The sequence below is a fragment of the Bos indicus x Bos taurus genome, chromosome 18, assembly GCF_003369695.1.
Source record: "Bos indicus x Bos taurus breed Angus x Brahman F1 hybrid chromosome 18, Bos_hybrid_MaternalHap_v2.0, whole genome shotgun sequence".
NCBI lineage: Eukaryota > Metazoa > Chordata > Mammalia > Artiodactyla > Bovidae > Bos > Bos indicus x Bos taurus.
In genome coordinates, this window is record NC_040093.1 from 11,666,025 (window position 1) to 11,692,775 (window position 26,751).

The window sequence follows — 26,751 nt, forward strand, 5'->3', positions numbered from 1 at the left end:
GAGTTGACTCACTGGAAAAGACTCTGATGCTGGGAGGGATGGGGGCAGGAGGAGAAGGGGACGACAGAGGATGAGATGGCTGGATGGCATCACTGACTCGATGGACGTGAGTGTGGGTGAACTCTGGAAGTTGGTGATGGACAGGGAAGCCTGGCGTGCTGCGATTCATGGGGTCGCAAAGAGTCGGACATGACTGAGCAACTGAACTGAACTGAACTGATAACTGAATAACTTTGTTGTATATCTGAAACCAACACAACATTGTAAATTAGCTATAGTTTAATCTAAAATACAAATTAAAAAAATAAAGTGACCAATTCAGTGACATTTAGTACAGCCACCACTGGAAACCACCACTTCTATTGAATTCCAAAACACTTCTCTTATTCCAAAAGTATTGGTATGCGTTTATCTCCAAGAGTCTACCATGACTTTGCTATGTACAAAATTGCTAAAGAACTGGAAAAGTTCAGCATGACAGCTTAATATAACTTAGCATAAACAGTTTTTCCCATTATCCACAAACTAATGTTGCAGAATATTCTATCATCCCCACCTCTACCTTCTAAATCTGGTAACAGCCCCCTCATTATTGTGATGCCTCAAAAGTCCACAAAAATTTCCAAAACGTCCCGAATGGAGCAATACTGTCACCTTGAGAACCAATTGACAAGCACAAATAATTTCCCTCCATAATTTCCAAAATGTCCTCTAGGGGGCGACATCATCTCCTTCAGTTCAGGTCAGTCTCTCAGTCGTGTAGGACTCATGCGACCCCATGGACTGCAGCCAGGCTTCCCTGTCCATCACCAACTCCCAGAGTTTACTCAAAGTCATGTCCATTGTGTCCCATCTCATTCTCTGTTGTCCCCTTCTCCTCCCGTTTTCAATCTTTCCAAGCATCAGTGTCTTTTCCAATGAGTCGGTTCTTCACATCAGGTGGCCAAAGTACCGGAGTTTCAGCTTCATCATCAGTCCTTCTAATTATTATTCGGGACTGATTTCCTTTAGGATTGACTGGTTGGATCTCCTTGCAGTCCAAGGGACTCTCTAGAGTCTTCTCCAACACCACAATTCAAAAGCATCAATTCTTTGGCACTCAGCTTACTTTATAGTCCGACCCTCACATCCATACATGACTACTAGAAAAACCATAGCCTTGACTAGATGGACCTTTGTTGGTAAAGTAATGTCTCTGCTTTTTAGTATGCTGTCTCGGTTGGTCATAGCTTGGTCCAAGGAGCAAGTATCTTTTAATTTCATTAAAAGATGGCTGCAGTCACCATCTGCAGTGATTTTGGAGCCCAAGAAAATAAAGTCTGTTACTGTTTCCACTGTTTCCTCATCTATTTGCCATGAAGTGATGGCAACCGGATGCCATGATCTTAGTTTTCTGAATGTTGAGTTTTAAGCCAATTTTTTCAGTCTCGTCTTTCACTTTCATCAAGAGGCTCTTTAATTCTTCTTCACTTTCTGCCATAAGGGCATACAGGCCCCTCCCTACCCGAAGGCAGAGAGGCAGTCTTGGACAGCCAGAGCTGGAAGGCAAGGGGCTGCTACAATCTCAGCCCCAGAGGGGGCATCATATCCTTAAGAACTAGTTAGACACAGGTTCACTTCATAAAATGAACTTCTTTACCTCCAGCCTTCCCAATAAATCCAAGATCGGATTAGCAAGAAAGAATGTGGGAATAATGATTGGGTTGGCAGTCAGTAGGATCCAATACACCATAATGTCTCTCTTTGACCAATGGTCTCCTTTCTTCCCCAGGGTTTCCAGAAGTTGAAGCTGGAATTGCATCCACACTCTGTGATGTCTCCTCTCTACAGGACTGCTCACCCGTGGCACAAAGAACCCACCCTAAAGCCATCCCAGGAACTAGAAAAATCACATCCTTTTCCAGAATTATGATTTTCCAAGAATAACTGGTGGCTCATTCAGTAAAGAATCCACTTGCAATGCAGGAGACCCAGTTCAAGCCCTGGGTCAGGAAGATGCCCTGGAGAAGGAAATGGCAACCCACTCCAGTATTCTTGCCTGGGAAACTCCATGGACAGAGGAACCTGGTGGGCTACAGTCCATGGGGTTGCAAAGAATCGGACACAACTGAGCAACTAAACCACCAACACCAAATGGACAGTGAAACAGGTGCTATGGATTCATTGATTATAGATTTATGCACATTATAGAAGGTTCTGTCTCAGAAAAATACGGGCACCTGCCAGGTCAAAGATGTTTTGGCGATCCAGAAGAAGAGATATGTTGGAATGAATTCTTTTTTTTTTTGTCCCAAAACAAAGGGAAAGTTGCTAAAATTTGTATTTCCTCCCATCCCTACTACCAGAGAGCCAAAATGTTTGGGGGCCCTCTAGGAGTTTTGGCAGCAATTTGTATCATGTTTGGGAGACATCATCAAAGGAAATCCTAGGGCTTCTGGACCCCATGCAAGAGGTGGTTCTCTAGATGCTCCAAGATATAGTGCGTTGTTCTGTCGCTCAGTCTTGTCTGACACTTTGTGACCCCATGCACTGCAGCACACCATGCTTCCCTTCCTCCACTGTCCCCTAGAGTTTGCTCAAACTCATGTCCATTGAGTTGGTGATGCCATAAGGGAGTGGGAAATTTCCCTCTTCACCCTTCTTGAATTCTTGTGGCTAGATTCATAATAAAATTGACATAAGACAGATTAACAGGAGAAAAAGACCTGAAACCTAAGAAGTGGCCCAAACAGGCAGTAGACAAAACTTGTCTCTTTTAGTGGGTTTCCCTGGTGGCTTAGTGGTAAAGAGTCCGCCTGCCAATGCAGGAGACACAGGTTTGAGCCCTGATCTGGGAGGATTCCATGTGCCATAGAGCAACTAAGCCCATGCACCACAATTATTGAGCCTCTGCTCTAGAGCCTGGGAGCTGCAACTGCTGAGCCGGTGTGCCCTAGAGCCTGTGCTCCACAACAAGAGAGGTTATAGCCATGAGAAGCCAGCTCACTACAACCAAAGGAAGCCTCCAGTCAGTGAAACTTGAGAGAAGCCCACGCAGCAACAAAGACCCAGCACAGTCAAAAATAAATAAATTTTTTTTGTAAAAAACATATTTCTTGTAGGAAAAAAGACACAATAATTTGGCGAGAAATTGACAAGATAAACTTAGATTTGAGTGCTTTCTTAGTAAGGAATTTAAACAAAGTTTGGTTTTGGGTAGTAAGTTAGAAAAAAAAAGTTTTAATATATATTTTTATAACTGTTTTGGCCACACCATTTTAAGATTTTTTATTTTCATGTGGACCATTTTTAAAGTCTTTATTGAATTTGTTACAATATTGCTTCTATTTTTGCTTTTGGTTTTTTAGATCTGAGGCGTGTGCGATCCTTGCTCCCTGACCAGGGATCAATCCCGCATCACCTACTTACTATCCCCAATCTCCCTTGTGCCTTTATATGTACTTGTGGGATATATACTTTGGGGGTTATCAATAAAAAAATGAATTGATCAATCTAGGAAAGAAATGGAAAATTTTATTTGAGTCAAATGGAGTATTACAACCTCAGAAAGTTCTGAGACTGTTCCACCTGTTAGAGGCCAAAGCACTGTTATTTAGGTTTTTGAGACAGAGGACTATACACTAAATGATGTAGAAAGTTTGCACAATTCAAATCTGGGGTACAGAGTGGTGGGTCACGTGGTCCCTTACAAAATCAAGAAGATGTTATCTTTTAAAGAGTTGTCTTTTGATGCTGAGAGAATGTTTCTTTTTACGGTTGAGCAGATCTTTCTGTGGACCGGGGGAGGTTTGGTCGACTTCTAATGCAGGTACACAAAGCACAGTACAGGGGAGAGTAAAAAAATAGGTTTAAATTTTTCTGATCTTGCAATTAAACATGAATTTTAACTCAGGGGTTAGAATTGCTGTATTTTGGTATAGGAGTACGTTCCTACACCAAATCAACTAGCCTGTATTTGATAACTGCTGGACAATGCCAAAGAATGCTCACACTATCGCACAATTGCACTCATCTCACACGCTAGTAAAGTAATGCTCAAAATTCTCCAAGCCAGGCTTCAGCAATATGTGAACCGTGAACTTCCTGATGTTCAAGCTGGTTTTAGAAAAGGCAGAGGAACCAGAGAGCAAATTGCCAACATCCACTGGATCATGGAAAAAGCAAGAGAGTTCCAGAAAAACATCTATTTCTGCTTTATTGACTATGCCAAAGCCTTTGACTGTGTGGATCACAATAAACTGTGGAAAATTCTGAAAGAGATGGGAATACCAGACCACCTCATCTGCCTCTTGAGAAATTTGTATTCAGGTCAGGAAGCAACAGTTAGAACTGGACATGGAACAACAGACTGGTTCCAAATAGGAAAAGGAGTTCATCAAGGCTGTATATTGTCACCCTGTTTATTTAACTTATATGCAGAGTACATCATGAGAAACGCTGGACTGGAAGAAACACAAGCTGGAATCAAGATTGCCGGGAGAAATATCACTAACCTCAGATATGCAGATGACACCACCCTTATGGCAGAAAGTGAAGAGGAACTCAAAAGCCTCTTGATGAAAATGAAAGTGGAGAGTGAAAAGTTGGCTTAAAGCTCAACATTCAGAAAACGAAGATCATGGCATGCGGTCCCATCATTTCATGGGAAATAGATGGGGAAACAGTGGAAACAGTGTCAGACTTTATTTTTCTGGGCTCCAAAATCACTGCAGATGGTGACTGCAGCCATGAAATTAAAAGACGCTTACTCCTTGGAAGGAAAGTTATGACCAACCTAGATAGCATATTCAAAAGCAGAGACATTACTTTGCCAACAAAGGTCCGTCTAGTCAAGGCTATGGTTTTTCCAGTGGTCATGTATGGATGTGAGAGTTGGACTGTGAAGAAGGCTGAGTGCCGAAGAATTGATGCTTTTGAACTGTGGTGTTGGAGAAGACTATTGAGAGTCCCTTGGACTGCAAGGAGATCCAACCAGTCCATTCTGAAGGAGATCAGCCCTGGGATTTCTTTGGAAGGAATGACGCTAAAGCTGAAACTGCAGTACTTTGGCCACCTCATGTGAAGAGTTGACTCATTGGAAAAGACCCTGATGCTGGGAGGGATGGGGGCAGGAGGAGAAGGGGACGACAGAGGATGAGATGGCTGGATGGCATCACTGACTCGATGGACGTGAGTGTGGGTGAACTCTGGGAGTTGGTGATGGACAGGGAGGCCTGGCGAGCTGCGATTCATGGGGTCGCAAAGAGTCAGATACGACTCAGCGACTGATCTGATCTGGGCTAGTTTTTAAAGTGCCTCGAGGGGAACGCCTGTGTTTCTACTCTACTAGAAACAGGATTCTCTGTCCTCTACTATCTCCTGGAGTTCGGTCAAACTCAAGTCCATTGAGTTGGTAATGCTATTTAACCATCTCATCCTTTGCCATGCTCTTCCAAACCCCATAGGCTAGGGATTTTTAGGAAGGTGTCGCTACATAGGAGTGTGTGTATTTGTGTGTGTATGTACTCAGTCGCTAAGTTGTGTCTGACTCTTTGCAACCCCATAGACTGTAGCCCACCAGGCTCCTCTGTCCATGGGATTTTTCTAGGCAAGAATACTGGAGTGGGTTGCCCTTTCCTACTCTAGGGGATCTTCCCTACCTGGGGATGGAAACTGAGTCTCCTGCATTGGCAGGTGAATTCTTTACTACCAAGCCACTTGGGAAGCCCCACTATGTAGGTATAATTGGTTAAATCATTGGCCATTGGGGATTAAGTTAATCTCCAGCCCCTCTTCCTTCTTCTAGGGATTGGGGAATGGAGTAAAAAGTGCAATCTCCTGATTGGTTCCCCTGACAACTAGCTTGGTGGCTTTCCAAAAGTCACTTCATTAACATAAACTATGGGAAATAGATGGGGAAACAGTGGAAACAGTGTCAGACATTTTTTTGGGCTCCAAAATCACTGCAGATGGTGACTGCAGCCATGAAATTAAAAGACGCTTACTCCTTGGAAGGAAAGTTATGACCAACCTAGATAGCATATTCAAAAGCAGAGACATTACTTTGCCAACAAAGGTCTGTCTAGTCAAGGCTATGGTTTTTCCAGTGGTCATGTATGGATGTGAGAGTTGGACTGTAAAGAAGGCTGAGCACCGAAGAATTGATGCTTTTGAACTGTGGTGTTGGAGAAGACTCTTGAGAGTCCCTTGGACTGCAAGGAGATCCAACCAGTCCATTCTGAAGGAGATCAGCCTTGGGATTTCTTTGGAACAAATGATGCTAAAGCTGAAACTCCAGTACTTTGGCCACCTCATGCGAAGAGTTGACTCATTGGAAAAGACTCTGATGCTGGGAGGGTTTGGGGACAGGAGGAGAAGGGGACGACAGAGGATGAGATGGCTGGATGGCATCACTGACTCGATGGACGTGAGTGTGGGTGAACTCTGGGAGTTGGTGATGCACAGGGAGGCCTGGCGTGCTGCGATTCACGGGGTTGCAAAGAGTCGGACACGACTGAGCGACTGAACTGAATTGACTGAAGGTGTGGTTAAAAGGGGCTTGTATGAACCTTTATCTATAACTCTTATCACTTTGGACATTCCTAGGGTTTTAGGAGCTCAGTGCAAGGTACTAGGACAAACACCAGACATGTATTTTTTGATATAAATCACAATATAGATGGTTAGACAATTCACAGTCCTATCAGCAGTTCCTGTGGCTCCACATTTGCACCAATACCTGGTTTAGTCACACACCACAATACTACACAGAAATGAGAATGAATGAACTTCAACAAAGGTCCGTCTAGTCAAGGCTACGGTTCTTCCAAGTCATGTAAGGATGTTGTAACAGTTGGACCATAAAGAAGGCTGAACACGGAAGAATTGATGCTTTTGAACTGTGGTGTTGGAGAAGACTCTTGAGAGTCCCTTGGACTGCAAGGAGATCCAACCAGAGGAGATCATTCCTGGGTGTTCATTGGTAGGACTGATGTTGAAGCTGAAACTTCAATACTTTGGCCACCTGATGCAGAGAGCTGACTCATGAAAAGACCCTGATGTTGGGAAAGATTGAGGGCAGGAGAAGGGGACAACAGAGGATAAGATGGTTGGATTGCATCACCGACTCAATGGACATGGGTTTGGGTCGACTCCGGGAGTTGGTGATGGACAGGGAGGCCTGGCGTGCTGCGGTTCATGGGGTCGCAGAGTTGGACATGATTGAGTGACTGAACTGAACTGACTGAACTTCAACTGCATTTGTGTACTAAGTTGCTTCAGCCGTCTCCTATTCTTTGCAATCCTATGGACTGTAGCCTACCAGGCTCCTCTGTCCTTTGGATTCTCCAGGCAAGAATACTGGAGTGGGTTACCATTCCCTTCTCCAGGGGATCTTCCTGACCCAGGTATAGAACCCACATCTCTGATGTCTCCTGCATTGGCAGGCAGGTTCTTTACCACTAGTGCCACGTGGGACGCCCCGTTGTAACACACCAGTAAGCTAAATGACACACCCACAGGTGCTATGACAGTTCCAAAGCTGACTATAAAAGTTAAAAAGTGGCATCTTGGGATTTCCCTGGTGGTCCAATAGTTAAAGACCTTATTTCTAGCACAGGGGCCCCAGATTTGATCCCTGGTCAGGGACCTAAACTCCCACATGCTTCTCAGTTCAGTTCAGTTCAGTTCAGTCGCTCAGTCGTGTCCGACTCTTTGCAACCCCATGAATCGCAGCACGCCAGGCCTCCCTGTCCATCACCAACTCCGAGTTCACCCACACTCACATCCATCGAGTCAGTGATGCCATCCAGCCATCTCATCCTCTGTCGTCCCCTTCTCCTCCTGCCCCCAATCCCTCCCAGCATCAGAGTCTTTTCCAGTGAGTCAACTCTTCGCATGAGGTGGCCAAAGTACTGGAGTTTCAGCTTTAGCATCATTCCTTCCAAAGAAATCCCAAGGCTGATCTCTTTCAGAATGGACTGGTTGGATCTCCTTGCAGTCCAAGGGACTCTCAATAGTCTTCTCCAACACCACAGTTCAAAAGCATCAATTCTTCGGTGCTCAGCCTTCTTCACAGTCCAACTCTCACATCCATACATGACCACAGGAAAAACCATAGCCTTGACTAGACGGACCTTTGTTGGCAAAGTAATGTCTCTGCTTTTCAATATGCTATCTAGGTTCTTCTGAGCACATCCCAAAAATAGAAAACAAAACCAAAATAAAGAAAAAAGTGGGCACCTTCCCTAAAACAGTAGGAATACTCCTCTCATTCATTAGCCTACGAAATTACCCACCCCTGTAAAAACTGACAACTCTCTACCCTGGTGCTGGTGTCACCTTCTGAGATGGCCCACACTGTGTAGAGTGTGTTTCTATCAAAATCCACTTTTTCCTATCACTTTTTCTCTCACTGAATTCTTTCTGCAATGAGACATCAAGAACATGAGCTTTATCAAGTTCTGAGACCAGGTGAGTGATCTCAGTTAAAAGACCACGGGTACAAGTTTGAATCTGAGTTACATGCCTTCATCAAGACCCACTTCCGTATTTTTCCTTTCCACTCTCTCAGCCCTGATCTAACTCTCCATGTGTTAAACAAAATTTTTTGGACAACTTAGTCATGAGCACGTGCCAATATTTTATTATAATCATGCATGCAAGGGAAAAAGTTCTCTTGAAGGCCAATTGAAACATTTTCTCTTGTAGGAGCATTTTTTATAGAAGAGAATTGTTAAGTAACCTTCTTAGACTACCGATTAGATCCAGGAAGAAAAGATGATCTGGTTAAAGATCAGCAGATTCTTGGCTGGCAGTCAGCTGACTTTTAACTGGGTGGGCCACTGATTTCCCAGAAGTTTCATTCCAACAAAACTCAATAGAAAATGGCTTAATCTTGTCACTTTATCAGGAATGCTAATTTCTCCCCTGAAAGAGAAAGTGAAATTGTTCAGTCATGTCCGACTCTTTGCTACCGCATGGACTGTAGCCTACAGGGCTCCTCCGTCCATGGGATTTTCCGGCAGAGGTACTGGGGTGGGTTGCCATTTCCTTCTCCAGAGGATCTTCCTGACTCAGTGATCAAACCCAGGTCCACCTGCATTGCAGGCAGACGCTTTACCCTCTGAGCCACTAGAGACCGCAAATTACCCTCCTGAAGATCTTGTGGCCCAGACCTGGTTTGCAATATTTTAAAATTTTATAGTAAGATAAATATAGCAGGCGATCTGGCAGCCTCTGCCTCCAGATTCTCTCTTAATGCCACAAGGCTTTTCTTGTTCTTGGAATCTAACTGGTCCTTGCTTTGTCGGATTCTGAAAGAATCTATTTCCTCTGCCTAGAATTATCTGTTCTTGTCTCAGCTCAAACAACCTTGTCCGCCAATACAATAAGAGTCTTCATTTACTCTTTAACTTCCAGTTTCTTTCCCCTGTGGCATTATCGGTTTCTAAGCTCTATTAAGAAGAAACTATGTTCCATTCGCCCATCACAGGACTTCGACCTGTACAAGGTGCTCATAAAAGCATCCAACGAAGCTCCTCTCTTGTAAATAGCACTGAACAGAATTTTTGCAGGGGAGCAATGGAATGACAGCTGTGATTAAAACTTTGGTATGTTCCCTACGGCTAATCCTATAACCATGAGCCAATTAGCTAGATACTGAGGTTCAGTCTACATCCATCAAAGGGGCATAATGGTAGCTCCCCTTATAAGAGTTGTGAGGGTCAAAAGATTTTACGTTTTTATACTGTTGGAACCCGCTCAGCGTTCCCAAGTCTAGCTTTTGAGATCTTCTACCTACTAAGCTCAAGGTTCTTACATTCTCCCAAAGAATGACTAAGACCCGCCCTCCCGCACCGCCCAAGAATAACATTAGCGACAGAGGTCTCTAATGACGTCATCTCCGGGCCTGTTCAGCTTCATCCTCCGGAAACCTACAACTCCAGGCACCCGATCTCCAGCTTTCGGTTATTATTTTCTCTCCGTATCCCGAATTCCTTCTCTCCCATTCTCCCACCTAAGGCTTTCGACTCTTCCCGCCTCCCTTAAACCTAGCAATTTTAGGTTCTTCTCGCTTGCTCTCGGGCGAATTCCTCAAAGTCTTTACTCTCGTCATTAATCGCTTCACCAGCCCCACACTTCAGCGCTTTCGGTCTATAAACCTTATTACCGCCGCCGGGCATCACTCGGCTCTTTCCGCCTCCTGCCACTCACCCTCGACACTGCCTTCGGTTCTTTCCGGATCACCTCAGATTCTTGTTATTTCCCAGTCCCGATTTGCTTCGGCTATTTCCGGCACCGAGCGTCTTCCCATTCTTTCCCTAGCCCCACCCCCATCGACAACTTCGGCTCTTCCCGCCTCTCGCGAATTTCAGCTCAGGTCCTTCCGGCTTTTTCCGCCTTGCCTCGGCCTTACTCTCTCCCTTCGGCTCTTTCCGCCGCTCATCGGAAGAGCTGTCTCTGCCTCTCTCCTCCACGTGACATGGCCTCCGCCTCCCAGTTTCCCCCTCCCACCTCGCGTTTCCTCCCGCCTCAGCCTCCTGGCTCGTCCAGGCCTGGCCGCCATTTTGTGTGAATTTCTGACAGCGGCGGGGGCCGGGCAGCTGGGGCACCTAGGCGGGCTGACAGACAGACAGTCCGCCCGTCTCTGCGGCCCGTTTCCTCTCCTTAAAACCTTTTTCTTTTTTTAACCGCCCTCGCTCGCTCTCCTCTTCTCCCCTTTCCCCTCGCTTGCTCCATCGCGCGCGGCCCGCGCTAATTACACCGAACCACCCACCAGTGTCCGTGTCCCCCGGGTCTCCCACCCCCGGGCCCGCGGGGGTGCGTGTGTGTGTGTGTGTGTGTCGGGGGCGCCTCTCGCCCCGATGAGGGCCCCGCGCCCGTGAGCGAGTGACCCCGCGGCGGGCTGCGGAGTAAGCAGGCGGCGAGCGGCCCGCGGAGGCCTAGGCCGCACGGCCTACGCGGAGGTCGGCGCAGAGGTGATTCCGAAATTGAAAAAATATATACCCATTCCGATCAGGAGCCCTCAAGAGCTGAAGTGTGCCCCTCCCGCTACGCCCAAGCAGTCCTTTTTCGTGCATTAACATCCCCTCCCCCCCCCCCCAAAGGAACTATGGAGGCCGCGCCCGGGACCCCCCCGCCGCCGCCATCAGAGTCGCCGCCGCCGCCATCGCCACCACCGCCATCAACGCCTTCGCCTCCTCTGTGTTCCCCCGACGCCTGCCTGGCTACCCCGCACCTCCTCCACCGCCTCCCGCTCCCTGACGACAGGTCAGGCCCCCGGCCCGGCTGGGGCGGCGTCCCCGGGGGGAGGTAGAGGAGGAGGAGGAAGGGGGGCGGCGGCCATGTTGGGCCGGGCCGCGGAGGAGGAGGAGGAGGAGGAGGAGAAGAAGGAAGGGCGGGGTCGGTGGGTGTCTCTCGCTCGCTCGCTCTTTCTCGCTTGCTTTCTCTCCTGGCCTCATGCGTTTCCCCCCCCTCGCGGCGCTCGCCCGCTCTCCCTCGCTCTCGCTCTGTCTTTTTTGGGCGCCATGCTGAGGGGAAGGTGAGGAGGCGCCCCCCGGACCCCCTGCGCCCGCCCTGGGGAGGGGGCGCCGGGGGGGGTGCTTCGGAAGCCCACGGGGGTCCTGGCTGCCCCTGCGCCCGGAGCTGGCAGCCACGGGCCCGCCTGCCTGTCGCCTGGCTTCGGGGAAGGGAATGGGGGAGGGGCTCCCGGACCCTTTGAGGGCATCTGGAGCAACAGCCCCGCTCTTAGGGAGTTGGCGGGGTCTCCCAGCCCCCGGTAGTATCCTTTCTCCTGGGGGAGGTGTGCCCTGCCCTACTTGGAGAGGTACCCTAGCTTTCGTGGGAGACAGAAAGTGGGGGTTCGTTCATTTCTTTCTCCATCCTAATGGGGGGGTCCTTTTGGTTGGGGCTCTTTTACACTTTTTGGCGGGAGTTGTTGCCTAGCTATTCCCTAGGGGGGCAAAAATTGCAGGGGGGTGTTATCCCTTGCCCCTTTGGAAGCCCTTGCCTCTTTTGGGGGCGAAGACCCTTCCCCAAGCTATTTTTAAAGGGAGGGGTCCTTCTGCTTTTCGTAGGTAGGTGATGGCGTTTATTGGCGCGCGGGGTGGGGGGGTAAGCTGTTGAGGTTTGGTTTCCCTGCCTGGTAGAGGAGAGGAAGTTGGTCCCCTCTTTCTCATGGGGTTCCCTCCCTTTTCGGGCTATCATGGGGCGCCATCCCTTCCGGGAGGAAAAAAAAAAACGAGGTTTCCTTGTGCTTTGCCAAGTGGTGAAAGGGAGCGCCCCCCTCCCCTGTATTAAGTGCGAAATGGGCTCGCCCCATGCCCTTCTCTGGAGGGTGATAAAGGGGCCAGCCCGGCGCGTTTCAGCGCGAGGTTGGGGCCCCATTTCCCCTGCGCCAGCAGAAGGTTGGGGTGCGGGGTTCGCCCACTCTTCCCTGGTAGGGCAGAGGAAGAGGTGGCTAGAGAGTGGATTTGGAAATGGTAGCAGGGTTTCAGCCGGCTGGAGAGTCTCGGAGGGAGTGGGGGTGGGGAGAGGAAGAGGGCGCTAGACAGATGGCTGCCTGGTCGCAGCCCGTGGCTGGGGAGTCGCAGAGGACCCTCCCTTAGACTGGGGTCTTAGCTAGGGCTTTCCCCCGCCAGGCACCACGGCCCCTTCTCCCCACTCCCACCTCCCCTTTTCCCTTTCTCCTTCACAGACCATACTTTGCCTTTTAAAAGAAATGCCACCCACATTCAGAGACACAAGTGCAGCAGTTTGGTGAGCTTTTTACAAATTTTTTTTTGTTTTATTCTGTTTTGTTCTAATTAAATGTATCGTCCTGGGAATCGCAGCCCATCGCAGCCTGACTCCAGTTCAAGGAAATAAACAGATTAGCAAAGGTCTGTTCGCTAAGCCCACGTTGGGCTTCCGGGCCCCCTCTTGGGGCAGGTGCTTTACTCAAAGGTGCTTACACGCTTTATTCGACCTCTAAGGAGTTCTCTTATGTCAGAAGTGTATGTCTTACAATGGGTTGGGCTGGTAAGTAGCCTCTTTTATTGAGTAATTCAATTATCTCCCTCTTTTTGTCCCTTTCCTGCCTGCCTTCCTCCTCGCCTTTAGACCAAAGTGATGCTTGAGTGAGTGAATTTATATGTTCAAATCGGGATTCTAACCCTGTTGAGCCCTTTTAGACTTGCACATCCTTTCGATGTTTAGTTTTTTAAATTTGATGTACACAGTTTTCTCAAAAAAAAAAAAAAAGGTGCATTACTGTAACATGTCAAAAACCTGCCTAAGAGGCCCATGTGTTTCCAAGCCCTTGCTCTCCCTCTTGCCATTTCAGTCCATTGCTTTGTCTCCAGGCTTCATGTTTGAAGAAAGTGGATACTTCACATCCGTTTGTAGGAGACAAAGTTACTGAATTTGGTTTATGATACTTGTGTTCAAGTTAATGTTCTCCCTCCCCTTTTCCCAACCAACCCAAAAGATGGTGGTTCAAGTAGATCCTAGTTTCTCATATCTCTTATGGTGATGGACGTTTAAATTAAGCAAGTCATTTGTAAAGTACTGTTTAAGCACCAAATCTGTAAAGTGTGTCAAGCTTCAGTCTCCTCTCCCCATCTGCACTGTTCTTTGTTCGAAAGCACATGCCTGACCGTGAAAAGTTGATGCAAACGTGTTACACGCCCAGCCATGGTGGAGAGAACACTTCCTCCAGCCCCCAGTCCCCTCTCTCCTACATGTACAAAGAAAAAGCAACAGAAATGACTTGCATAACCAAACACTCCTTCTGATATGTTTTACAAGCATAAGTTCTGTTAAAAGACAAAACACGGTGAAGTTCCATTTTCCCTCTTGCCCACTTTTGGTCCCTGACATACTACTCTGTTAGAGAAAACTTTTTAACACACAGCCCTCTTCCCCTCCCAAAGATCCTGTTTCCTTTTTTCCGTTCTCAGGGGAAAAAAGTTCACTGACGTTTAGATGAGGAAACACGTAAACTGCAATTCAGTGGGCCACTTATTTTGTTCTTTCTCTCCATATGTTCACAACTAAAGTGCCGTGACGATCTTAGGTATGTAAAAGCCTTTGTGGGAGGAAGAAATGTCCACACGGTCCAGTATTCCTGCAAAAAAATGTCTGAAGCACAAACTGAACACACTTTCTAGTGCATAGGGTCAGCTGAAAATGAGCATTTATTTGAAGTTTCCCATTTGTGAAATTCCTCCTCCAGGAGTCAAGAGCAGAAACTGGATGCTAATAGATGACCCTACCAAGTGTCAAGGGCTACTCAAGTGTAGAAGGATGCTTTTTTTAAATTTTACTTTTGAAATGTGAAGAAAATTGGATTTCTTTTTTAAGTGAACTTTTTTAGCGGTCATTAATGTTAAAATCTCCTCAAACAGTGTGAAACGCTCAGGCACATCAACACAAGGGTTTGTTGTTTTTTCCTTCTCAAAGAAATCCTATCAAATCCAAGAAGCCCCAGTCATTATGTCAAACTGTATCTCAGTAGCGTTTTTGAAATGTCACAGTACTACCTTTTCCCCCCAAACTGATGTACCAGTGTTAAAATTCAAATTAATGGATGTTGCAAAAAAGAAAAAAAAAAAGGGTGTCACTTAGAATCTCTGATTTAACAGGAGCTCTTACACACTTGTAATCTTTAAAATTTTTATATTCTCTGGGGGAGAGGTTTAATCTGAAAGCAAATAAAAAATCTCCCAGTAGAAACAAAAATCATCTGTGACCATGGAAACATGGTTATTCTGGTCATAAACTCCTTTATTTTTTTTTTAACTCCTCTCAAATTTGCTCTTCAAAAGAAAAAAAAAAATGTGATTCCCCAAAAGGGCTTTCTAATTCACCTTCTACAACTGTCTCCCAGATAAGGTTTCAATTTGCTCTGAAGGTTTACATTTTTGAGTCTCAGACAAGCCAGAATTTTTTGAAAGTAGAGCTAGCTGTTTTAGAAAACCACCACTCTGACTTATCCTCAGCCAGGAAGGCTGATCCCAAGGGGACCTTGTTCTGCACCTGCAGAAATGAAGGCTTTCCCAGCTGTTGACTGGCAGGTTAGAGATGGATGTTGATTGACTTTGGATGTTCCCGTCCGGGTGAATGTGGAGAGTTTCCTATCGGGGCTTGTTGAATAAGGCCTCCACCTCCACTCTTTTCTCTTTGATCTTTTCCCTTCCCTGATGGGAGAAAATTGGGTGTCTCAGGGTTGCCTTACTTGTTCACTTATGTTACGTTCTTGTGGTTGTCAGGTCCCTAGAACATCCCATCGTGTAGGCCAGATCCAGTTACAGTAAATAGCCTCTGTGGTGAAAATTGCTAATGAAACTATTACCAAGCCTCTGTGGGTAGCTTGAGGCCAAACCATATTCCAGAGAACCTAATTTTGGTCCCTGTGGACCATATCTTCTAGGACCAGAGCAGCTGATTGTAACCCAGCTTAAGGGGTTAGAAGAAAATAATTCAGCACAAACAGTGAAGTGGCTGTGTCTGAGCACAGTGCTCACCTGTACCTTGGTAACGTAACTACTGACACAGTAGGAAGGGAAAAGAAAAAAAAGGATGATTTCTGAGATTTCTGGCAGTTGGTATTTAATAAGCTGATTGAAAGAACTGTAGGAGCAGTCTGCTCACTGGTGGAGGGAATCCTGTTAACACGGCTTGAGGTCCGTTTCAGAGTCAAAACCCAGTGAAAAGAGTGGAAAAGGCTTGGCTGTTTGGGTGGCATATAAGGTTAATTTGGGTAAGTTAAGGTGAAACTGGAAGTTGGGTATCATGGATTTGACCTTCCAGATTTATGGGCCAGGTCTTTGCTGCAGACTGTTTACTTTTGTTAGTTCACGAAGATGCAGTGTTGAAGACATTGTGCAAAGCTTTTACCTTGCTTTAGTAACGGTATGAGGTTACAAGGGCAGTTTCTTTTAATACATTTCTGACGTTGAATCAGTTGATGAGCAAGAGGAAGACACCGCTTTTGGATTGGTGTAGATGTAGTTAGGTCCCGTATTGGAATCATTTTCAGTAGTATGTCGGCTCTCTGCTCAGAGCGTAGTTTGCGTCTGCTGTCCAAATTGCTGTAGGTTGAGGATCTTTCTCGTTTTTGTTACTTCTCATCTGTGTGAACTGGTGACTCAGCTCGCTATTTGTAAGGCAAGTGGTGACATCTTCTGAACATTGGAGGTGGCGACAGGATGTGAAGGAACAGCGTGGGTTTGGAGACGGATAAGCTTGTGTTCAGTGTGCAGTGGGCACTGAGGATAATGCCCTCCCCTCAGGGGCATTGTGGTCAGATGGGCATATGTAGGACACCCACACAATGCCTGGCATTCAGAGAATCTTGGCTTCTTTATCTTCCTGCTGTCCCTGCTAGAGAAGAACTCTAAATAGAATATACACTCTGGTGTGTAAACAGAAGTAGAGTAACGTCTGTGTCTTTGAAGGAAGTCAGTTTCTTACCTCTTAGGTTTCTTTATGGTCAACTCATTAAAATTGCAAGGAGCCCATTAGGGTTGCACCCGGGTGGGAGCAATCTTAAAAAGCATTTCTTACTTGCTCAGTGTCATTATTATAAGATGCTAAAACAGACATGGGCTTCTCTGGTGGCTTAGACAGTAAGGAATCTGCCTGCTACGCAAGAGATCTAGGTTCGATCCCTGGGTCAGGAAGATCTCCTGGAGAAGGGAATGGCTGCTCACCCCAGTATTCTTGAATTGAGCTCATACTGGCTACTTCCCCTATTCATCTTTTGCAGTTCAGGTCTGAGTTAAGGCTACAACTTTGGCCAGCCTCCTGAGAACAAGGGATCGAGAGGGCTATGGCAGCTCACCCACTGCTAACTAGTCACATCCCCCTAAGCAAGTCCTTCACCCTCACCAGAGTCTCTGAGAAAAATAGGCAAGGCCTGCCCCAGCTCCAAGGTTCTCCCACCCCTGATGGGAGATTTGGCCGAGCCAGTTCAGGTTCTATTCATTTATCAGCCAGGCTTGTCCCGTGCTTTTCTTGGAGCAGAACGGTGTTCACTCGCAGTGTTTAAGGAGTCCGTCTCTCCTCAGGACTTTATTTAGAGTTGGGCAAAGGTTGACACTGCCTTTTTAGCAGGCCTCATGTTACCTTCTCGTGTCTGCCCTGCCTTCTGTGGCTTCTGGCCACGGTGAACCATGGTTGCTGCGACTGCAGCTCCTGGTACCGGCTGCAGAGTAGATGCCTTGGAAATGAATTATAAGGTTAGGCTAAATGGCTAGATCCCAGGCAGAGCCATTAGAGAAACCTTGGCTCGGCAGCTAGCTGAATTTCAAGCTGGATCCTTTGTCCCTGTCAAGGGGTCCCAGAAACCCGACTCTGGAGCCATGAAGCTCCGTGGAGCCTGGATGCTGCCTGCTCCCTCCACACCAGGCTGGCCCTGTGCCCAGAGGCCAACCTGGACCTGGTACAGTATTTTTTAAACTGCAGCAGGCAGGCTTTAGTGGAATATGAAGTTCATTTATTGATTTGCCTCCTGTATTTGAGGGAAAAAAAATAAAGAGGATAGAAAAAGCAGAGTACTGCGAAGGTTAAATGTGGTTTTGTGGAAGTTTGTTTGTTGAGTTTTGTTGAAGCGTTCCTTTATCTCCGTGGTGGCTGCTTTTGCACTAAACAGCGGAGTAATTGGGACATAGACTGTATGACTTGCAAAGCCTGAAGTGTTTATTCCTTTGCTCTGTAAGAAAAAGTTTGCTGGCCTCTGCACTGGTTGTGGGCCTAGTGCCTGGAGGGCTTGCACATCAGCCACCGTTGCTTATTTTTGTGTGGGGGTGGGGAGTGGGAGGGAACTTTAAAGTTGTTGAGGGAGTCCTCTGTACTCCTGCCCCTCTATGACTTGCTGAGGGTTCCATCATTGCTGTGTTCCATACCCCGGCTTTTGAACCTTTTGAAGCAAAGGGATTTTCATTCATTAGGAGTAACTGGAGCCCTCTTGAAATCCAGCGTGAACACGGATGGCAGCTAACCCATCCCTGCCGTGGCCCGACCCAAGGGAGCCTGGGCCCAGGCGCAAGTGTCATTTGGCTGAACGTCCGCTGCAGGTGGCTTGGATTATTGCCTTCTGCATTTTCCTAACAGACACTAGGGCTTAGGTTTCCTTGGGATTCCAGGCCCTGCTGTCGCTCAGGACACCAGAGCAGTCCCCGGAAGTGCAGCCTTTCCGCAGCCGAGGCGGGGCCCTGGCTGCAGCCCCGAGGCGACTGACTGGCAGCTGCTTTTATCTGCTGGGTTGATGTAGCAGTCACCTAGGGGCTCCTGTCCTTTACCCTCTGGCCTCTCTGGAAGCCCTCACCAAACACCTTGATGAATGAGTTTGTAATCAGAGGTCACCCCTCAGTGACCTGTTGATTACAGAGTTTTAAGTGATCCAGGTTGCTCCCTTGGAAATAGTCCAATGACTGTGCTGATGAAATTGACAAAGGGTGTGGATGGCTGAGATGGATGCCTGTTTGTGTGGACAGAATCCCAAGCACCCACCCCATCTATACCTGGCCCTGTTCTGAGCCCGTGGAAACCCAGGGATGACTATCAGTCTCTTCTCTGCCCTCCCAGAGCCCAGAGTTGACCAGAAGTTAACAAATAATTGTAAACAGAGAATTGTGTATATGAACAAGAAATCTGGGCATCCTAAGCCAGATCTCTTGTAAGAGGAAAATATTAATATGTTGTCTTGGCTAAATGGAATCAAATTGATTCCTCTGAAAAAAATTATCAACAACAAGTCTTAGTTCACAGGTATTGTGATTCAGCTTTCCTTTCTGGAATAACAGGAATCGGCTCTCTCTGGATGAGAGCCAGCATCTTTCCAGCTTTAAGCAGTCTAAAGCGTGGTTGGCCTGAGAAGGTGGCTAGAAAGAGAAGCATATTTCAGAGGTTCATCTGACAGGAAAAACTTGAATCAGAGAGATGCTTTTATCAAGAAGACTGTTTTCAGAGCAAGTGGGAGTAGGAGAATAGCTATTCAAGCCAAGAAAAGGATACTTTTGACTCAGATCCTTCCAGGAGGCTGGGTTTTTGCTCGCTCAGCTTGTTTTCAGCTCTACAGCAATGTTCTGCTTCAGAGGTTTGTGGATGCCACACACTTGGGGATGAAGCAGTCCTTCTGGAGGACTTTGGAGTTTTCTTTCCTTGGATTAATGTTGCTTTCTGTCCCTGTTGGGATAAATCCTGGTTTTTTTTTGCTAAGATTTCTTGGACCTTTCTGAGTACCTCTTACTCCTTAAACTATCCAGATTCTTTGGGTCATATTTTTGAATGTCCCAGTTCCGTTCGTTTGACGTGGGATGGCCTGGGGGGATGGGCTTATAGTGTCTTTTCATGTTGATAGATTTACTCCTGAGCCTGTATTTTGGGCCAGGTTGACGCTAAATCCTTGATTTACATGGTTTCTGGGGATTCTTCCCAGGAAGATGTATTAATACGTCCGTCTCAGAGGTTCCTTTACTGCCTTCGCTTTGCAGTTGGAACAGGGCAGAGTGTTGAAGGAGCTTGTTTGGTGTCTTAGGGCCTCCCTTTGGCATTTTTTGCAGTACTGTTTGATTTGATCTATTTTCTGCACCTATGTGTTTTTTTTTTTCCAACTCAAGTTTCAACTTCAGGGTGGCAGTTGTTTGGTTAGTTGGTCTGTATAGTAAATTAGTCTCTTTTGGATAATTTCTAATTGTCTTAAGGGTTGAGGTTAAGAGCTGGCCATGGAGTCAGAAAGTCCTGAACTTGGATTCCCGTTCTGCTTCTTCCTGCTGTAACCCTGTGGGCATATTTCTTCCCATCTCTGAGCCTCAGTTTACTTGTCTGTAAAATGGGGATACTGAGTCACTACTGCATGTTTGTTCATGGGTTTCGGTGACAGGTTGTAGAGCTCAGCAGTGTGGTACTTGGCATGGAAATCACTGCTGCAGGATGTTAGTCATGAATAGTTCCTATGGCTCTTGGACTTTATGAGGCCCTGGGGTGCCCAGGGAGGTTTTGTAGTTGGGGAAACCACCGTCCAGAGGTGAGGGCTGGCGGAGGCCCTCCCTTGAACTCCAGCTCTTTGCTGGGGGGAAAGAACGTCTTGAGGACCTTGATGAGCTCTGTTCACTTGACTGAGAGGTTGTCCTCACCCAGGGCATCTTTTTTAATCTGCTCATGTTTTCTTAGGGACATTTTCTAACAAATCAGTATTTAAGAGACAAGGAAATAATATCATAGACTGCCATGTACCCGTCACCAGTTTCAACAATTCTAAACATCATTTTGCCAGTTTTGGTTCATCTCACTACCTCCCCCGTCCCCCTTGAGTAGTTTGAAGCACATCCCAGGTTTCATCTCATTTCACCCATACATTCTTCAGTATGAATCTTTAACTTAATTTTTTTTTTAAGATAACTACAAAACTTTAACCATGCTTAACAAAATTAACAGTAATTACGTAGTATCTCAGATACCCAATCTGGACTCAGAGTTCTCCAGTTTCCCCCACGCTGACTTGTTGGTGTGTTTCTCGAAGGGTCCTTGCACTGGGCAGGCTATCTCACTTCTGTTGAGAAGTGAGGGGTTCAGGGTGTGGCTCGGGTTTCTCATCTCCCAGGGCTGGTTGGTGCTTGCTGCTTGGGTGGGGTCTGTGATGTGGCCCTGTTGCCATGGAAATGCTGTGACATCACAGAGCCAGTTATGACCACTCCTGAGAATGTTGAGGGCCAGGCAAACCCAGTGCTTATTTGCTCCTGATTTGTGGTTGATGAACCTAGGTAGTAAGGACACTGAAAAACACGTGCAAGACCCAGAGGTTTATTTCCAGAATTTCCAGCCTCTGAAAATCCCTCAGTGAGGCTCCCTTCCCTGTGGCTGCTTCACCATGGCCTAAATCGAGGGAAGGTCTCCGGGGGCCTTCCTCAGGCAGGCGCCCTGAGTCAGTTTTGTAAAGGAAAAAGGCTCCATGCCTTTGCTCTTAGTAACCTACTGTCCCCCCGGGTCAGACTTGGGGATCCCGGACGTCTGCATTTAGGCCTGTCGTTAAACATTTGAAGAGGCGGAGCCTCCTCGTAATTTTGTAATTTTGTCCCTAGTTAATGGGTCATTCAGAGCCTACCCAGGCACTTTGTTGAGAGTTGGGGCAGTTAATGATCATGACCCTGACCTTCACATTAACCTAGCCGCCTCTTGTCAAGGGCCCTCATGATCTTCAGGTAATAGCCACTGCTCCCATGGGTTTTCATCTTTGTTGTTCTGTGCCAGTCTCTCCCCCCGCCCCTCTCTCTCATGAATCAGGTCATTGCATAAACCCAGGCCCCTCTAAGCTTCCATCCAGCTCTCTCATCTAGAGGATGTCCATGTTGCCAAACCTCATTTCTGTCGGGGACCTTTGTTCCCTTTTCCCGGGACTCAGTGCTCCCTGGGCCTCTTCCTCCTAGTCCTCCACTTGGTTACTTTGTTGGACCCACTAGATGAGAGCTGAGGAAGGGGAGGTGTCGACCTGTCAGTGTCATTGTCAGAGGATGGTGCATGCGTAGACAGACCAAAGAAAGCAGGAGCTTGCTGGCCAGTGCTGTCCCTGAGGGGAGTTGGCTGTAGCTTCTGCACAGAGAAAGTGCTTTCATATAAGGATTGGCAACTGTTTAGGTTAGTCCGTCCCCATGGAGGTGCTCCTGCTGTGGTTCTTAATACCACTCGTTACTATGTGTCTAGTACTTACTCTTTGCCTTCCCGGGAGGGACATCAGGGGTTTTATACATGTTATCTCATTTAATCCTCACAACCCCCTGAGGGGGGTGCTACACTTACTCCATTCTGCAGGTGAGAAAACCAAGGCTCAGATTCCATACCAGAGCACACTCTAGGGAAGACTCAGAGCTGGCCAAGTTACTTGATCTGCAGAAGGAAGCAGGATGCCCACTCTCTAGACTGGCGGGGGTAGGGGGGTGGAGGGTGGTGAGGCCAGCCTCCTTTGAAGCGTGAGGTTTCTTTACTGTTTTTGCCAAGCCCATAATGTGTGGTGAACCTGTGGAGTTGGCCTGGTAGGCATTCCTTAGAATGGGCACCCAGATCTCTTCTTTGACCCAAAAAGAGGAATTGGCCATTACCAGCTCTGCAAGGGGAAACCTAAATGTCCTGGATGCTCAGTCCAAGAGGCACCAGGCAGAACTGACCCTACGCAGGGATTTGGCCTTTTTCCCTCCCGGTGCCCATCCGAGGTTGGTCTCCCAGCGTGGTTGATTGCTGGTCCCCAATGGCTCTGGCGGGCTGGCTGTTGTGCAGCCGTCCCAGCGTGTTGCCAGCCCAGGCCCTGGAAATCAAGCAGCCACTGCCCAGGCTGATGCTTTAGGCTTTCTCCTGCGTGCTTGTCTCAAGAGGGTTTGGCACGTCTAGATTGAAATGATTAGCGCAGTGGGGCTTCCCCCACTCTGCTTGGGGGATTATGTCACAGTCTATTAAGCATGCTCCCTCGGTATTTAATGCCACTCTGACACGGATTTTGCTGGCAGTCTGTTAAGTGGCACCACTTAAACCACGTTGCTGTTTTGTGGAGGCAGCCCTTGTGTGTGACAGAATTTCTGCCTCCATCCCAGTTGGTTTGACCCCCCCCCCTTTTTTTTTTCCTTCTGGTATAGAAGAAAATAGGCCCTGTATTCATGCAGGACATTTAGCTGGGAATCTCAGTGTTATCCAGGGCACCCCCTCAGGTGACCAGAGATGAGCCCAGTCCTTGGAAAAGCTGGAGAGCACAGCGTGGCCAGAGAGTGGGGAGAAAGAGCAGTGGGCAGTCAGGTGTCTGCATTCATTTCCACACCTCCTCTAGTATCCTGTTCCCCCTTCAGAAATGACCAGGAAATTTTTTTTTTAATGTTATTTGTTTTGCATCAGCTCCCAGAGAACAGAGTTTCAAGTATTTACTCCCCAGTTTGTAAAAAGTTGTAGATCTGCCTGGGGCTGTTAATGAGATGATACGGAAAAGCTGTCTTTGACTAAAAGAAGTCTTTGTAGAGTGGATTTGAATGCTGGAATTCCCGGCCTTGGATAAAGCCTGTGGAATGAAAAGGCATTATTGTGGAATCTCTCTTAAAGGTGGTTGAAGCTCTTGGAGTTGCTGGGATGGTCTTTGCCCCCCAGCGAGTGTGAGGTGTGTGTGACAGCGGGATGCAGGTGGAGGTCTCAGCTGACCCCGGGCAGGACTTGGCGCCTGCTGTGCCTGGGCGTCCTTGTCCACGAGTGTAGGGGTGGAGGAGTATCTGCAGGGGCCAGCCCCTCTGGCTCAGCTGCTGGCCCTGTATCCCAGAGGGCTCAGCTCCCCTGCCCTATGGACTCAGCTTCTTGTCATTTGTACCTTTCCCTGCAAGGGCAGCGTAGAACTGGGCTTGCTGAGACCCAGCACAGAGAAGATGCTCGGTATGCGTGGCGTCGGAGGAGGTGGTCAGTGAGCTGCTCCCGCTTCGCTTTCGATCCTCACCAAGCAAGGGAAGAGTGGGGAGCTAAGAACCAGTTTCTGACTTTTTCCATGTCACTTGTCTGTCTGGCCTCAACACGCCCTTTCACCTGCCGTCCCTTCGGTTTGTTCCTTCAGTTTGAAAACGAGAGGGTTGACGATGTCCCACTGTCCCTTGCACTCTTGACAGGCCTTTGCTGGCTCCAGGGGGGCCTTTTGCTCTCTGCGACCTTTGACTTCTCATCCAGGCTTCTGGGCCCCCAGACAGTTCCTGTCTTCCCAGGTTCCCTCCCTCCTGCCCTGTGGTTCTGGGTGCTTATTTAACTTTTCCCTTTCCGGACTAAAGCGTGGAGAGTGGTGCTTTTGCTTTCCTTTTAGCTTTTCTTCACAGAGTACCAACCCCTTCCTCTCCAGTCTGTCTGTGGGCCTTCCCTAGTCCCGTAGCGTCTGTCTGTCTAGTCCTGTCTGTCCCTGTTTTTTTCTGCTGAGGTTTGGTGACCTGGCCCGTCCAGCCAGATTCTCAGCAGGGATGGGTTTGCTCTCTCCGTGTCCTGCAGGACTCCAGGTCTCTGCGGGAAGTTTGCCATGCCCCTGAATAACAGCTTCCCCCTCAGCTCAGAGCTCGCCAGAACCAGTTTCCCCAGTCAGGTGGCGCCTTTACTGTGGGTGAGGCCGTTCCAGCAGAGTCGCCTCTTCCCAGGAGAGCTTTGCTCCCATGGAGCAACTCTCATGTGGGCCACACCCAAGCCAGGAGGTGGCTCACTTGTCAGGAATGCGGCCTTCTCCAGCCTTGACTTCCTGCGTGGCTGGCCCAGGACCGCCGGGCGGGTTCCGGGGTCACCTCACTCTATTGTTGAAACGTCAGTAGGAGTTTTTTGGTTCTGCGTTCTGTGTTTGAGAACTACCTTTGATCTCTGCCGACGGAGTAACTGTCGGCCTGGACCACTTGGGTTTTAAGCCGCCCCGACTCCTTTGAATTGAGAGTGAGAATTAATGGGAGGGTCCCCTTGATGGGTGGTGAGGCGGGCAGCACAGAGGTGCCCAAAGGGAGCCTTGCGTGTGTAAAGGCCCTGGAGGATCCTGAGAGGTCAGCCGTTGTTTCTCCACAAAGCCTCTTAGAACCTTTGAGGTTCCAGGGGCTGAGCCCCCTTGCTGAGCTTGTTCCCACACTGAGCTGGTCCCTTCTGAACACCAGGGGCCTTTTCTGCCGAGATTAGTTCCTTTTGGGGTTAGCCTTTTAGGTCCTGGGCCCTTCATGTTATTCTTTTTTATCTTTTCATTCTCTCTGTGGGTCTTAGTTAATGGAGTATTTTGTGCTCTCACACATACTTGGCAATCATCATGCATGATGAACTTCGAGAGATTTGGACTTTTTTTTACACTTGTTTATTTTTTTTAAACCAACTTCTGCATTTGTGAGAACTGTGTCTGTGGGTTTGGCTCCAAAAACTGGATTCTTTTTCCAGCTGCTCCTTTTCTTAACCTGATTTATCCCTTCACCCCCAACCCCACCCCATAGATATTTAGATGTTCAGAATGTCCTGTCGGCAGCATCTGTCCCACGCGGAGGGTTGTTTCTTAAAGTGCTGGAGATCAGGGTGACTTTCAACAGAAAGTCATAGGACAGGGAGCCGGGGGCTGCTGTGGGTAAGGCGAGCCAGGTGGGAAACAAGGGGCCAGCGCAGGCTGGGGGGCCCTTCTGTGGGCACTGCTGCTCCTGTCATGCGGGGACCCCAGGGAGGGGTCTGGGACCCTCCCCCCTGCCGCCCAGCTCTTCACCTCTGGCCCAGAGCCGAGGAGCCGACGGAGCAGGGCCGGCCTGAGACCCGGGGACCCGAGCCTGTTCTCCACGGGCCCCCGTCCTCCGCCTCAAGAGACAGTAGAGAATGGCGTCGGTGCCGGGGGCTATGGGGTGGGGCAGGAGGCAGGCCTCGTGCCCTCAGTCCTGGGCCCTGCTGGCCCACGGACCCCGGGCCCCCCTCAGACCCTGTGCTCACTCAGCCATGGGGTTGGTTCGCAGGGAAGATGGTGAGTTGGAAGAAGGCGAGCTGGAAGATGACGGAGCCGAGGAGACGCAGGACACCTCTGGGGGCCCCGAGAGGAGCCGGAAGGAGAAGGGGGAGAAGCACCACAGTGACTCGGACGAGGAGAAGTCTCACCGGAGGCTGAAGCGGAAGCGCAAGAAAGAGCGGGAGAAGGAGAAGAGGAGGTCCAAGAAGAGGAGGAAATCCAAGCATAAAGTAGGTCCCGGAGGGTGCGCTGGGCCTGCTGGCGCCCAGCCCGGCCTAGTGCCCCGGGGCCCAAGCTCAGCTTGTCAGGCCACAGGGCACTCTTAATCAGGCTGGTTTTCCTTTCCCCAAACTGTTTAAAGACCTTTTCTGAAGAGTGGTAGCTCATGCTCCATTGCCGCTAGATGCCCCTAGGTGAGGCCTTCCGCGCGCAGCCTGGCTGGCACCCTACAGCAGCCAGGCACGTGGCTTGCCCGCCGCCAGAGCCCTGACCTTCTGCCCTGTCCCTGCAGCGCCACGCTTCTTCCAGCGATGACTTCTCGGACTTCTCCGATGACTCGGACTTCAGCCCCAGCGAGAAGGGGCACCGCAAATACCGAGAGTACAGCCCCCCCTACGCGCCGGTGAGTGCCCGCTGCCCCGGGGCCCGAGCTGGGGTCATTAGATCACCCACGTTTCCTGAGCACCGGCGCTGTGCTGGGCACTCATGCGTGGCCCTGTACACGGGTTTTAATTCCGCAGGATTAGGTGTTGGTTTTATCCCCCGCTTTCTAGGTGAGGACACTGAGACTTCGAGCACTTCAGCCAGGCTGAGGCTCCCAGGGCAGGAGCCAGGTTGAGCCCAGTCGGTGCTTCTCTAGGCCACCTCCGCAGTGGCCTTGGCAGGACTCATCGTGTCTGTCCCCTGTCTCTGAGAAAGATGTTGATTTGTCCCTGTCAGAGCTGACTTTAACTATTCTGAAATGACCTTTTGTAGAAAATGGGCAAGAGAGTGAAATGGTTATGGGAATAAATCACCTCAGATGTTGTAGGGTCTGAAGTTATATAGCACTGAGCTTAAGCATAAATTTAAATGATTTGCCCAGTTTGTGTATTGTTTTCCCCTGGCAAAACCAGTAAGAGATGAATCAGCATAGATATTTAAGGTTTTTATTGGGAGAAAAAAAAAATTTAAGTTCTTAAAAGTATCCGGTGTTCAGCATTACCCGTCATAGCAGATACTGTAGATATTCGAACTGATGTTAATCTGCTCACGTAGGTTCAGACTTTAAACTTGAGGGCGGCAGGGAATCCAGGGAACACCACAAGCTTTGATGGGGAACTAGGGGTTAAGGCATTTTTAAG

At 48.4% G+C, this 26,751-nt stretch overlaps 1 protein-coding gene and 1 long non-coding RNA gene across 8 annotated transcripts in view; one reads left to right on the forward strand and one right to left on the reverse strand.

Annotated features, from left to right (window-relative positions):
• Positions 1–8,600: 8,600 nt before the first annotated feature.
• LOC113876298 lies at positions 8,601–10,576 on the reverse strand. Its single transcript, XR_003506453.1, has 2 exons — positions 10,195–10,576; positions 8,601–8,907 (listed from the first exon to the last, which is right to left on the reverse strand). It is a non-coding gene; the product is annotated as an uncharacterized LOC113876298 (long non-coding RNA).
• A 289-nt stretch (positions 10,577–10,865) lies between these two features.
• ZC3H4 (zinc finger CCCH-type containing 4) overlaps positions 10,866–26,751 on the forward strand; it is a 38,356-nt gene continuing 22,470 nt past the window's right edge. For 4 of the 7 annotated variants that reach the window (XM_027515364.1, XM_027515363.1, XM_027515367.1 and 1 more), the window contains exons 1-3: positions 11,310–11,521; positions 25,419–25,638; positions 25,920–26,030. In XM_027515364.1, the coding sequence (XP_027371165.1) occupies positions 11,325–11,521; positions 25,419–25,638; positions 25,920–26,030 (528 nt within the window). In that variant the 5' untranslated portion in view covers positions 11,310–11,324. Of the gene's footprint in view, positions 10,959–11,087; positions 11,251–11,309; positions 11,522–12,676; positions 12,739–25,418; positions 25,639–25,919; positions 26,031–26,751 lie in introns of those variants that run through there. The other 3 variants (XM_027515365.1, XM_027515368.1, XM_027515366.1) reach the window with 3 other exon arrangements.